Here is a 12,791-nt window from a genome sequence, read left to right on the forward strand (position 1 = left end):
ACATGAAGTTGCAATGTTGGCGATTTAGAAAAAAAATTAGGAAGACAGAGGTGGTAAAACTGGATAAGCCAATGGGGTTCATTCAAGTGGTACAGGAGACTGCAGATGAAGCAAAAAAGTCTGGTCAACAGTTGGTCGAGACGAAAGTGCGAGATCTCTTTAAAGAATTTACTGTGTGGGTAAGGTTTACTAATGTGTACCAGGAGGAGTAGGTAGAGAAATTAAAATTTTAGGAGATACGGGAACATGTCAATCTTGATGGTGAGAGATGAGGAGACATGCAGTTCAGAAGGAGTATTGCCAAAAAGATGGTGATATGTGGAATTCATGGTTCCATGATATAAGGTGAAAAAGAGTGAATTGATGGTGGGAGTGATAGAGAAACTCTCTTCTGGAAATACAATTTATCCGTGATAATGACAGCTAGATCACAGGTGGCAGTGACGTCTACAGTAGTCGAAAAGTCAATGGAAAGTCAGACGACTAAGGTGTTACAGGAAGTATATCTTGGGATTTCTCCTGACTGTGTGGTAACAAGGTCACAAAGCCACAGTTAAAACAGGAGGAGAAATCAAAGAGTAAAGGTAAGGAAAGTGAAGCTCAATTATCAAAAACTATTTTGACTGAATGGTTGAGAACAAACAAGGACTGGTGAAGGAGAAAGTGGATATATTTAGTTCAGAGAAGTTAGAGGAATTATAACAGAAATATGGAAAGATAAAAGCAGTTGTATCAAAAAGCAAATACAGAACATGAATCAGAGTGTATCCCAGAATGTTATAATGTTAAAACTGAAGTCAGGACAGGCAAACAGAGACCATCACACATTCAAGTTGCATTACCAGCAAGTTATAGAAAGTGGTTAAGGTAGCATTTGCATTGCCAGTAGGAGGTAATTTCAGTCTAAGAAAAACTCAAGCCAAAATACAAAAACATTTTGATTAGCCTGGGCTGTATAAAGATGTGGCTGGACATCTCATACATGTGAGAAATCTCTAGGCAGTGATAAAATTAGCACGCTTAATAGTTCACTCCTTCTACACCTGACTGTGTTTTACAATTGGAAGATTTCTCTAAACAATGTATGGACTACAATGGTGTCCTCAGGCAAGGCACAGGGTGGTGGGGTCTGCCTCCTAATCAACACCTCCTGGTGCTCAGATGTGGTGACCCTTACGAGTTACTGCTTCTCTGACCTAGAATATCTAACACTGACTTGCCATCCCTACTACCTGCTGTGCAAGTTCACCTCCACAATCTTGACAGCAGACTACAGAGGAACTTTGATTATCCGAATATCAATTATCTGAATTTTGGATTATCCGAAGATCTGAAGGTCCCGATAGAAACATTACATCAAAGAGGTGCTACCAACACTGATCGTGTTTTTTGTTTACAATGTTTAAAAGTGAATTCCAGTTACTGAAATGCTGCCAAAAACAGTCCTGGACATCGATGGGAGCCCAGGCAACATCTCCAAATGATTAACCCCTTGACCTCTCTCTCTCCCCACACTTTCCCTGGAGTTCTACACAGGGGTGTACCCTAAACCCCCCTTCTCCAGATAATCTCTCCAGCATTGTCCTGTACAGGGCAAAGGTGGAACTTGTCAAAAGGTTGCAGTAAAAATTTGCGTGTGTATGCACACGCCTTCGCTATTTTGAGACTCATCCCCCAAAGGCAGCAGCAATCTTGTTATTAGTGTCCAGTATGGCTGCCGTCTCCATTCCGGGGATAGCAGGGTGGTGATGGTGGGGGGCAGGGCAGGGGCGGGGCCACGGCGGTGTGCAGTTACCCCGTCTACTGAACAGGCAGTGGACCGAGCAAGTGCTCACTCTGTCCATCCCATTGAACTGATGATGGGGGGAACGGGCGGAGGCTTCAGCAATGTTTCAGGTTTCTTTCACACAAGTGTGTATCTGCTCAGAAACAAACCCTGAGACAGAGAGAGGGAGCAAGGCAGGCAGAGCAAGGAAAAAGAAAACTTCAGAAAACTCCAAGTCCCAGAGGAGAGACATTGAATCAGTTACCTGAATAATCAATTATCCAAACAAAATACTGCCCGCCCATCTCGTTCGGATAATCGAGGTTCCTCTATACATCCTAACCCATGCAAAAGTGAAGACTGCACTTGATAAAATATACACTGTTACAAATAGATTTGAGACAAAATACTGAAGTCTTGTTAATTGCAACAGATGACTTCGACCAGGCTAACCTCAAAAGTGTGCTACCAGGATATCACCAACATGTGGAGTTCCGCAGGGATCAGTTCTGGGTCCTTTGCTGTTTGTAATTTTTATTAATGACTTGGAACAGGGAGTCTAAGGGTGGGTCAGTAAATTTGCAGATGATACGAAGATTGGTGGAGTTGTGGATAGTGAGGAGGGCTGTTATCGGCTACAAAGGGACTTCGATATGATGCAGAGCTGGGCTGAGGAGTGGCAGATGGAATTCAACCCTGTCAAGTGTGAGGTTGTCCATTTTGGAGGGGCAAATAAGAATGCGGAATACAGGGTTAACGGTAGGGTTCTTAGTGAGGTGGAGGAGCAGAGGGATCTTGGGGTCTATGTTCATAGCTCTTTGAAAGTTGCCACTCAGGTGGATAGAGCTTGTAAGAAGGCCTATGGTGTATTAGTGTTCATTAGCAGAGGGATTGAATTCAAGAGTCGTGAAGTGATGTTGCAGCTGTACAGGAACTTGGTTAGGCCACATTTGGAGTACTGCGTGCAGTTCTGGTCGCCTCATTTTAGGAAAGATGTGGAAGCTTTGGAGAGGGTGCAGAGAAGATTTACCAGGATGTTGCCTGGAATGGAGAATAGGTCGTATGAGAATAGGTTGAGAGTGCTAGGCCTTTTCTCATTGGAACGGCGAAGGATGAGGGGTGACTTGATAGAGGTTTATAAGATGATCAGGGGAATAGATAGAGTAGACAGTCAGAGACTTTTTCCCCGGGTATAACAGAGTGTTACAAGGGGACATAAATTTAAGGTGAAGGGTGGAAGGTATAGGGGGGGATGTCAGGGGTAGGTTCTTTACCCAGAGAGTGGTGGGGGCATGGAATGCGCTGTCTGTGGGAGTGGCAGAGTCAGAATCATTGGCGACCTTTAAGCAGCAATTGGATAGGTACATGGATGGGTGCTTAAGCTAGGACAAATGTTCGGCACAACATCGTGGGCCGAAGGGCCTGTTCTGTGCTGTATTGTTCTATGTCTCCTGATCCACCAGAGGCCCCGAATAACCTTGACCATTGCAATGCAACCAAAGATGCTGAACGTTCCATCCCCCATTTGCATTTCGGAAAATCAGATAATAACTCTGTGCTCCTCCTCCCAGCTTACATACAGGAATTGAAGCATGAGAACCCAGTACAGAAAACAGCGCAGTGTTGGTCTGAGGCTGGAAGGGTGTCTATGGGACTGCTTAGAATCAGTGGGCTGGGTCATATTCAACAACTCAGCGGCCAACCTGAATGGATATACCATTACTTCACAAACTTGATTAGTGTGTAGAAGACTGTGTGCTGAAGAAATTCATCTGAATGCTCCCCAACTGGAAAGCATGAATTATCCATTCTCTACTGAAGTCCAGGTATGTGACGTTCAAGTCAGATGACCCTGACCTTTACAGGAAATCTAGATATAACCTCCATTACGCTGTTGGAGACGCAAAGAGGCAATATCACATGAAGCTAAAGACCCAAACTAATCACACAGACACCAATCCATTTGTGACAAGGCCTTCATGACAAAATGGGCCACAAAGCGATATAGAACAGAATAGTGGACAAAACTATACCCCTCCCTAGTGTGTTTAATGCATTTTGCACTCATTTCGAACAGTAGGTCAGTGACGCAATATCACCTGCCTAGAGAGTCTCAGATGCATTTGTTCCCTCAGTCACAGTTGTGGACATTAGATCGGCCTTCTTCAATGTGAATCCATGGAAAACAACTGCTCCAGATAGAGTCCTGGCCATGCAGTCAAATCCTGCCCAAATCAGTTGGCAGGAGTATTCACTGACATCTTTAATGTCTCCTTACTACAACCTGAAGTCTCACCTGCTTCAAGACAACCATCATCCTGGTACTAAAAAGAAGTCATGCAGTGTGCCTCAGTCACAATTGCCTGTTGGGCTCTGACCTCCATAACTATGGAGTGCTTTGGGAGGTTAGTCATGGCTCATATCAACTCCTGTCTCCAAACCTGCCTTGATATCTTCCAATTTGCCTTCTGTCACAGCAGGTACATGGCATATGCCATCTCTCTGGCCCTACACTCATCCCTAGATAACAAGGAAACCTACATCAGGCTCCTACTAATTGGCTCCAGCTCCAGCTTCAACTCGAAGTCCAACCAAACTAATCTCCAAACTCCGAAGTCTCCTCTGGATCCTCTGCAACTGGATCCTTGACTTCCTGACCCACAGACCGCAGTGAGGATAGGCAACAGCACCTCCCCCATGACAATCCTCAACACCAGTGTCAAGCAAGCCTGTTTACTCAGCCCCTTACTCAACTACCAGTCATGAGTTTACAGTAAGGCCAAATTCCGTCCTAACTCCACTTATAATATCACTGCTGACACTACCATTGTAGGCCAGATTTCAAACAACATCGATATAGAATACAGGAAAGAGATTGAGTGCTTGGTGGTGTGGTTTGAAGATAACAATCTCTCCCTCAACATCAGCAAGACGAAAGAGCTGGGCATTAACTTCAGAAAGCTGAGTGGATGGCATGTCCTTGTCAACAACAATGTAGCCAAGGTGGAGATGGTTGAGAGCATCAAGTTCCTGAAAGTGATGGTCACCAACAATCTGTCCTGGTCCACCCATGTTAATGCGACGGTCAAGAAAGCACAACAATGCCTCTACCTCCTCAGGAGGCTAAGGAAATTCACCAAGTCCATAAAGACTCTTGCCAATTTTTACAGATGCACCAGAGAAAGCATTCCATCTGGATGCATCACAGCTTAGTACAGCAACTGCTCTGCTGAGGACCGAAAGAAACTACAAAAGTTGTGAACACAGCCCAGTGCATCATGTAAACCAACCTTCCATCCACTGACTCCATCTATACTTCTTGTTGCCATGGAAAGGCAGCCAACATTAAAGACCCCTCCCGTCCCAGCCAACTGATTAAAGAACAGTTTCTTCCCTGCTGTTATGAGACTTCTGAATGGACCTCTCAATTTTAAATTTAATGTTGATCTCACTGTTTGTGAAGTTTCTCTGCAGTTGTAACATTGTATTCTTCGCTCTGTTCTATCACCTTATGCACTTTATATGGTATGATCTGCCGGTACTGCATGCAAAACCAAACTATTCACTGTACCTAGGTGCAAGTGACACCAATAAATCAAATCAAACATAATACCCATTCCAGCATTTGAGAGACTTTTTACAAGAGCCTTAATTGATGACATAGGATCTCTCCCTAAAACAAAAAGTGTGAATCAAAATTTGTTGATCAAAATGGATGTGTCTACTGGGTCTCCTAAGGTAATTCCATGAAATATCAAGGCTAAAAGGATTATAGAAGAGTCACTCAATTTTGTTTTAAACTAAATACGGACTACCTAAAGAGATACAATCAGACCAAGGATCAAATTTTACGTCAAAGTTAATCAAGGAAATTATGGACAGATTTAAATTAACTGAATCGTTGGCAGCATCAGAATGGTGGCATTAAACTTAAAAGACCATGTAAAGGGCCGACAGTGAAAAGAATCCAAAGGACTGAGATAAAGGAATTCCATTTGTATTTTTTGCAATTAGAGATGCAGCTAATTAATCAACTACATTCAGACTATTTGAATTAATTTGAGCATGCAGTGAGAGGACCACTGAAATTAATTAAGGAGAAATTAGCAAATCAGCATTCAGAGACAACATAGATGGTGTGTCAAATGTTCAGGAGAGATTAAATATAGCAGGTGAGTTGGTTAGGCAGCATTTCAACCTCCCACGAGGAGGTTGAACAGTTCATCCACTACACTAACACCTTCCACCCCGACCTCAAATTCACCTGGACAGTCTCGGACTCCTCCCTCCCTTTCCTAGACCTTTCTGTTTCTATCTCAGGCGACCGAATCAACACGGACATCTACTACAAACCAACCGACTCCCACAGCTACCTGGACTACACCTCCTCCCATCCTGCCCCCTGTAAAAACGCCATCCCATTCTCCCAATTCCTTCGTCTCCGCCGCATCTGCTCCCAGGAGGACCAGTTCAAAATACGTACAACACAGATGGCCTCCTTCTTCAAGGACCGCAATTTCCCCCCCGACGTGGTCGACGGTGCCCTCCACCGCATCTCCTCCACTTCCCGCTCCTCCGCCCTTGAGCCCCGCCCCTCCAACCGCCACCAGGACAGAACCCCACTGGTCCTCACCTACCACCCCACCAATCTCCATGTACAGCGCATCATCCGCCGTCACTTCCGCCACCTCCAAACAGACCCCAGCACCAACGATATATTTCCCTCCCCTCCCCTATCAGCTTTCCGTAGAGACCACTCCCTCCGCGACTCCCTTGTCAGATCCACACCCCCCACTGACCCAACCTCCACTCCCGGCACCTTCCCTTGCAACCGCAGGAGGTGCAACACTTGCGCCCACACCTCCCCCCTCACTTCTCTCCAAGGCCCCAAGGGAAACTTCCATATCCGCCACAGATTCACCTGCACCTCCACCCACATCATCTACTGCATCCGCTGCAGCCGGTGTGGCCTCCTCTATATTGGGGAGACAGGCCGCCTACTTGCGGAGCGATTCAGAGAGCACCTCTGGGCCACCCGGACGAACCAACCCAACCAACCTGTGGCACAGCATTTCAACTCCCCCTCCCACTCCACCGAGGATATGCAGGTCATTGGACTCATCCACCGCCAAACCACAACAACCCGACGGTCGGAGGAGGAGCGTTTTATCTTCCGACTGGGAACCCTCCAACCGCAGGGGATGAACTTGGACTTCACCAGTTTCTTCATCCCCCCTCCCCCCACCTTGTCTCAGCCGGATCCCTCCAGCCCGGCACCGCCTTCCTGACCTGCAGTCTTCTTCTTGACCTCTCCGCCTCCATCCTACTCCGACCTATCACCCTCACCTTGACCTCTTTCCACCTATCACATTTCCAACTCCCCTCCTCCAAGTCCCTCCTCCCTACCTTTTATCTTCTCCTACTGAACACTCTCTGCTCATTCCTGAAGAAGGGCCTGTGCCCGAAACGTCGAATCTCCTGTTCCCTGGATGCTGCCTGACCTGCTGTGCTGTTCCAGCAATAAAGTTTCAGCCAAGGTATCTGCTCCAGGCAGTGTGTACTTCTTACAGAATAATGATGGACCAAACAAATTAATATGGCACATAGCACCTTACACTTACTTTTAAATAAATTTGAAAGTTATGGTCTAAGTCATCTCCTTACTATATTTGGGGGTAGGGTTTGGTCTGGTCCAAAACAATAGGGAGGTTTATATTTAATCGAATCAGGGTACATTCATCATTTAACCTAGAATTATGTTATTCTGTTTAATTGCAATCAATGTAAAATTCCGGTTTCAAATGGACTTATTCTTTGTCTTAAACTGACAAGTAAAGCCGTTATGGTTATTATAAAGCAGTACTGCAAAGGTGCTGTCAACAGTGAATGGTCAAATCCGAGAAGCACAGTGCCCTTACATAATTTTTAAAAAGCTTTGAACATCTGGAATCATAAATACAGAAATTATTACTAAAAATAAAGGTTTTTTTGCAGCTTTTCATCTTGTACTTATCAGGGCAATTCACTAGAATATCATTTCAAGAGGCAATATTTATGCCACGTGGAGTTCAAACCTGATTGGTTGGACTTTCAAAAGGAGATAGACTCGCCAGGGTGAGTGGTACCAGATGATGGATACTAATTATTCTGTTATGATTCAATGTTTCACTGCATTGAAAAGGTTACACCAAAAATGATTGCATTGAACTGGCAAGTAAGCCGCTGCAATGCACTATCTGTAAATCCAGTTTTACATAAACAATCACCAATATCAGCATTTGCATCAATTGGTCCTTACCTTAACAACAGATTCTCTACTGCGCTTGGAACTTAATGCCTCATACAAAGGTTGTGCTGTTACTGCATCCTGGAAGAGAGGCCAGAGTGAAAAAAATCAAAAACATGGATGCTAGAAATCTCAAACAAAAATAGGAAGTACTCAAGTAACTCAGCAAGTCTGACAGCACCTGGAGAAAGAAAAACAAAATTAGCATTTTGGGTTCTGTGACCCTTCGTCAGAACTAAATGCAATTGGAAACGTATATTTTTGATGCTGAAGACATGTGCTGAGTTGAAAACCAGTTCCTGTTCACATCCTACATAGAACATTACAGTGCAGTACAGGCCATTCGGCCCTCAATGTTGTGCTGACCTGTGAAACCAATCTGAAGCCATCTAACCAACACTATTCCATTTTCATCCATATGTCTATCCATTGACCATTTAAAGTTGGCGAGTCTACTACTGTTGCAGGCATTGCGTTCCACGCACCTACTACTCTCTGAGGAAAGAAATATCTATCACCCCTCAATTTAAAACTATATCGCCTCATGCTAATCATCACCATCTGAGGAAAAACGGCTCTCACTGTCCACCCTTTCTAACCCTCTGATTATATGTCTCAATTAAGTCACCTCTCAACGTTCTTCTCTATAATGAAAACAGCCTCAAATCCTTCACCCTTTCCTCTTAAGACCTTCCCTCCATACCAGGCAACATCCTAGTAAATCTCCTCTGAACCCTTTCCAAAGCTTCCACATCCTTCTTATAATGCAGTGACCAGAACTGTATGCAATACTCCAAGTGCGACCGCACTAGAGTTTTGTACAGCTGCAACATGACCTCATGGCTTCGAAACTCAATCCCTCCACCAATAAAACCTAACACACCATATGCCTTATTAAACCTATCAACCTGGGTGGCAACTTTCAGGGATTTATGTACATGGACACCAAGATCTCTCTGCTCATCAACACAACCAAGAATCTTACCATTGCCCAGCACTCTTTATTCCTGTTGCTCCTTTCAAAGTGAATTACCTCACACTTTTCCGCATTAAATTCCATTTGCCACCTCTCAGCTCAGTTCTGCAACTTATCTATGTCCTTTTGTAACCTGCAACATCCTTCTGCACTATCCACAACTCTGTCGACCTTAGTGTCATCTGCAAATTTACTAACCCATCCTTCCACACCCTCATCCAGCTCCTTTATAAAAATGACAAACAGCAGTGGACCCAAAACAGATCCTTGTGGTACACCACTAGTAACTGAATTCCAGGATGAACATTTCCAATCAATCACCACCCTAGGTCTTCTTTCAGCAAGCGAATTTCTGATCCAAACCGCCAAAACACCCTCAATCTCTTGCCTCTGTATTTTGTGCAATAGCCTGAAGTAAATATAACCAAATTGTGGTCAGTATCACCAAAGTGCTCACCTACCTCCAAATCTAACACCTGGCAGGGTTCATTACCCAGTACCAAATCTAATGTGGACTCTCCCCTTGTTGACCTGTTTACATACTGTTTCAGGAAATTCTCCTGCACACATTGGACAAAAACTGACCCATCTAAAGTACTTGAACTATGGTTTTCCCAGTCAATACCTGGAAAACTAAAGACCCCATAACAACTACCCTGTCACTCTCGCTCCTATTGAGAATCATCTTTGCAATCCTTTCCTCTACATCTCTGGAACTATTCGGAGGCCTATAGAAAACTCCTAATAGGGTGACCGCTCCTTTCCTGTTTCTAACCTCAGCCCATAATTCCTCAGTCGACGAGTCCTCAAATGTCCTTTTTGCAACCACAATACTGCTCTTGATGAACACTGCCACCCCTCCACCTTTTACCATCTTCCTTGTTCTTACTGAAATATATAAATTCCGGAACATTCAATAACCATTCCTGTCCCTGCTCTATCCAGGTCTCCAAAATGGCCACAACATCGAAATCTCAAGTTCATCAACCTTACTCCAGATGCTCCTGGCGTTGAAGTATACACACTTCAAACCAACTTCTTGCTGGTGCACTCTTGCTACCTTGAAACCTTATTTTGGACCTCATTACTCTCAACCTCCCGTATACTCATACAACAATTTAGACTCCCATCTCCCATTAATAAAAACCCAACTGGAGAGAATTAGCAAATTTCACTCCCCAGGATATCGGTACCCCTCTGGTTCAGGTGAAGACCATCCTGTTTGTAGAGGTTCCACCCACCGCAGAAAGAGCCCCAATTATCCAGGAATCCGAACCCCTCCCTCCTGCCTGTAGCCATGTGTCCAACTCCTCTCTTTATCTATTCCTCGCCTCGCTAGCGTGTGGCACAGGCAACAAATCAGAGATAACAACTCTGTTTGTCCTCGCTCTAAGCTTCCACCCTAGCTTCCTGAATTTCTGCCTTAAATCCCCATCTATGTCATTCGTGCTTATGTGGACCATGACTTGGAGCTGCTCTCACTTCCCCTCAAGGATCTGGAAAATACAATCAAAGACTCACGAACCCTGGCACCTGGGAGGCAACACAATGAGTCTCTCTCATTCCCACAGAACCTCTCATCTGTCCCCCAAATCTGGTGTCCCTAATGACTAATGCTCTGCTCCTCTTTTCTCTTCTGAACAACCAGGACTGTGCCAGAGACCTTAGCCCCATTGCTTACCCCTGGTAAGTCCCTCACCACTAACAGTATCCAAAACGGTATACTTATTATTGAGGGGAATGGTCACAGAGGATCCCTGCACTGCCTGCCGGTTCCCTGTCTGTCCCCTGACGGTAACCCATCTACTTTCTTCTTGTACCTGAGGTGTTACTCCCTCCCTGTAACTCCTCTCAATAACCCCCTCTGCCTCCCAGATGATCCGAAGTTCACCAAGTTCCAGTTCCCTAATGCGGTTTTCGAGGAGCTGGAGTTGGGTGCACTTCCCGCAGATGAAGTCAGCAGGGACACTAGTGGTGACCCTTACCTCCCACATTCTGCAGGAGGAACATTCAACTGCCCTCACCTCTACTCTCCCTGCTTTATCTTCAGCAAACCTTTTACTGGCCTCTCCTTGTATTATCTCTTGGCATCATCGCCATATATTCTATTCACTCCTATCCACCTCTCCAAAGCCTCATCATTTGCAGAAATACCATGCTTTTGCAGCTGCTTTTAGTTCTGATGATGGGTCATAGAACTCAAAACATTAATTTTGTTTTTCTCTCTACAGATGTTATCAGACCTGCTCAGTTTCTCTATAACTTTATTTTTGTTTCAGAGACAAGGGTAAAGCATAGATTGATTGATCATATGTTTAATTTTTGTAATTGACTACCATGGTGATCAGCCATTGAACATGGTCAAGAGTGTGGTGCTGGAAAAGCACAACCATCAGGCAGTATCTGAGGAGCAGGAGAAGCAATGTTTTGAGCATAAGCTTTTCATCAAGATGAAGGGCTTAAGCTCGAAATGTCGATTCTCCTGCTCCTCAGATGCTGCCTGACCAACTGGTGTTTTTCCAGCACCACAGTCTCGGCTCTGATTTCCAACATCTGCAGTCCTCACTTTCTCCTCGCCATTGAACGTATTTACACTATGCAGCAAACACTCTTTAACAAAAGAGAGACATTCTATAAAGAAGAGTGTACAAACATTTTAATACAATAGCAAAACAAAGCTTCAATTTGTTTCCATTAGCATCCTTTAATTATCGTCAATCCAAAAGGAATATCACCTTTTTCTCAACTCTTTAGTTTCTTACTTGATTGATAGTTTTCAGTTGTTGAAACTTTATTGCTGGAACAGCACAGCAGGTCAGGCAGCATCCAGGGAACAGGAGATTCGACGTTTCGGGCACAGGCCCTTCTTTCGGCCTGTGCCCGAAACGTCGAATCTCCTGTTCCCTGGATGCTGCCTGACCTGCTGTGCTGTTCCAGCAATAAAGTTTCAACTTTGATCTCCAGCATCTGCAGACCTCACTTTCTCCTCCCTGATAGTTTTCAGTTCTCCATCTTAAGACAGCTTCTATACAAACTCACAGCTTGGAGACTTCACAAATTAAAAACTTTTACTCGGGTGACAATTGTTCTTCTGAACCCAATCAGGTAAAATGAGTGGCTTCCTCGGCCATTTCAAATAAATGGTAGCTTAAATTTCTGATTGATGACTGAATTCAAATTTCACCACTTGCTGTGATAGGATTAGAATCCACGTGCCCACAGCACTGGCATAGGAACATGGATTACTAGTGCAGTGACAATACCTTTACACCACTGCCTCCCCTAATACAATACTTAACTTTCTTAGTGAGTCACAGATGAAAATGCCTTGCTATATCTTCTGAATTAAGATTAATGTCAAATGGCTTAGAGACCGGGAACAAACAAAGCAAACCATCCTCCTAATAACTGCTCAGAGATTTCTGTAGAAGCTAGGTAAAAAAGTAGTGAGTGCACTGTTAGACAGGCCACAGGCTGTGCTGTTCGCATAAACTGTCAAAACTGATTCAGGATTTTGAAAATAAATCATTCACAGGATGTGGGCATCACTGGCCAGGCCAGCATTTATTGCCCATCCCTAATGATCCCGTAGGCACGTAAGACTCAACCGCATTGCTGTGGGTCTGGAGTCATATATAGGCCAGAGCAGGTAAGGATAGCAGTTTCCAACCCTAAAGGACATTAGTGACCCAGATGGGGTTTTCCCAAAAAATCAACAAGGAGTCATGGTCATCATTAGACTCCCAATTCCAGATTTTTATTAA

At 44.4% G+C, this 12,791-nt stretch overlaps 1 protein-coding gene across 4 annotated transcripts in view; it reads right to left on the reverse strand.

The window, feature by feature from the left end:
* Window positions 1-12,791, reverse strand: part of LOC122542640 (circularly permutated Ras protein 1-like) — a 117,537-nt gene that overhangs the window by 11,234 nt on the left and 93,512 nt on the right. Inside the window, exon 19 of one of the 4 annotated variants that reach the window (XM_043680633.2) lies at window positions 8,064-8,132. The exons of the other annotated variants lie outside the window; for them this stretch is intronic. Coding sequence (XP_043536568.2) covers window positions 8,064-8,132 — 69 coding nt within the window. The remainder of the gene's footprint in view (window positions 1-8,063; window positions 8,133-12,791) is intronic. 4 annotated transcript variants of the gene reach the window in all.

This window comes from Chiloscyllium plagiosum, unplaced genomic scaffold (assembly GCF_037043375.1).
Source record: "Chiloscyllium plagiosum isolate Xiang-an unplaced genomic scaffold, Cpla_swu_hap1 HiC_scaffold_33, whole genome shotgun sequence".
NCBI classification, from domain to species: domain Eukaryota; kingdom Metazoa; phylum Chordata; class Chondrichthyes; order Orectolobiformes; family Hemiscylliidae; genus Chiloscyllium; species Chiloscyllium plagiosum.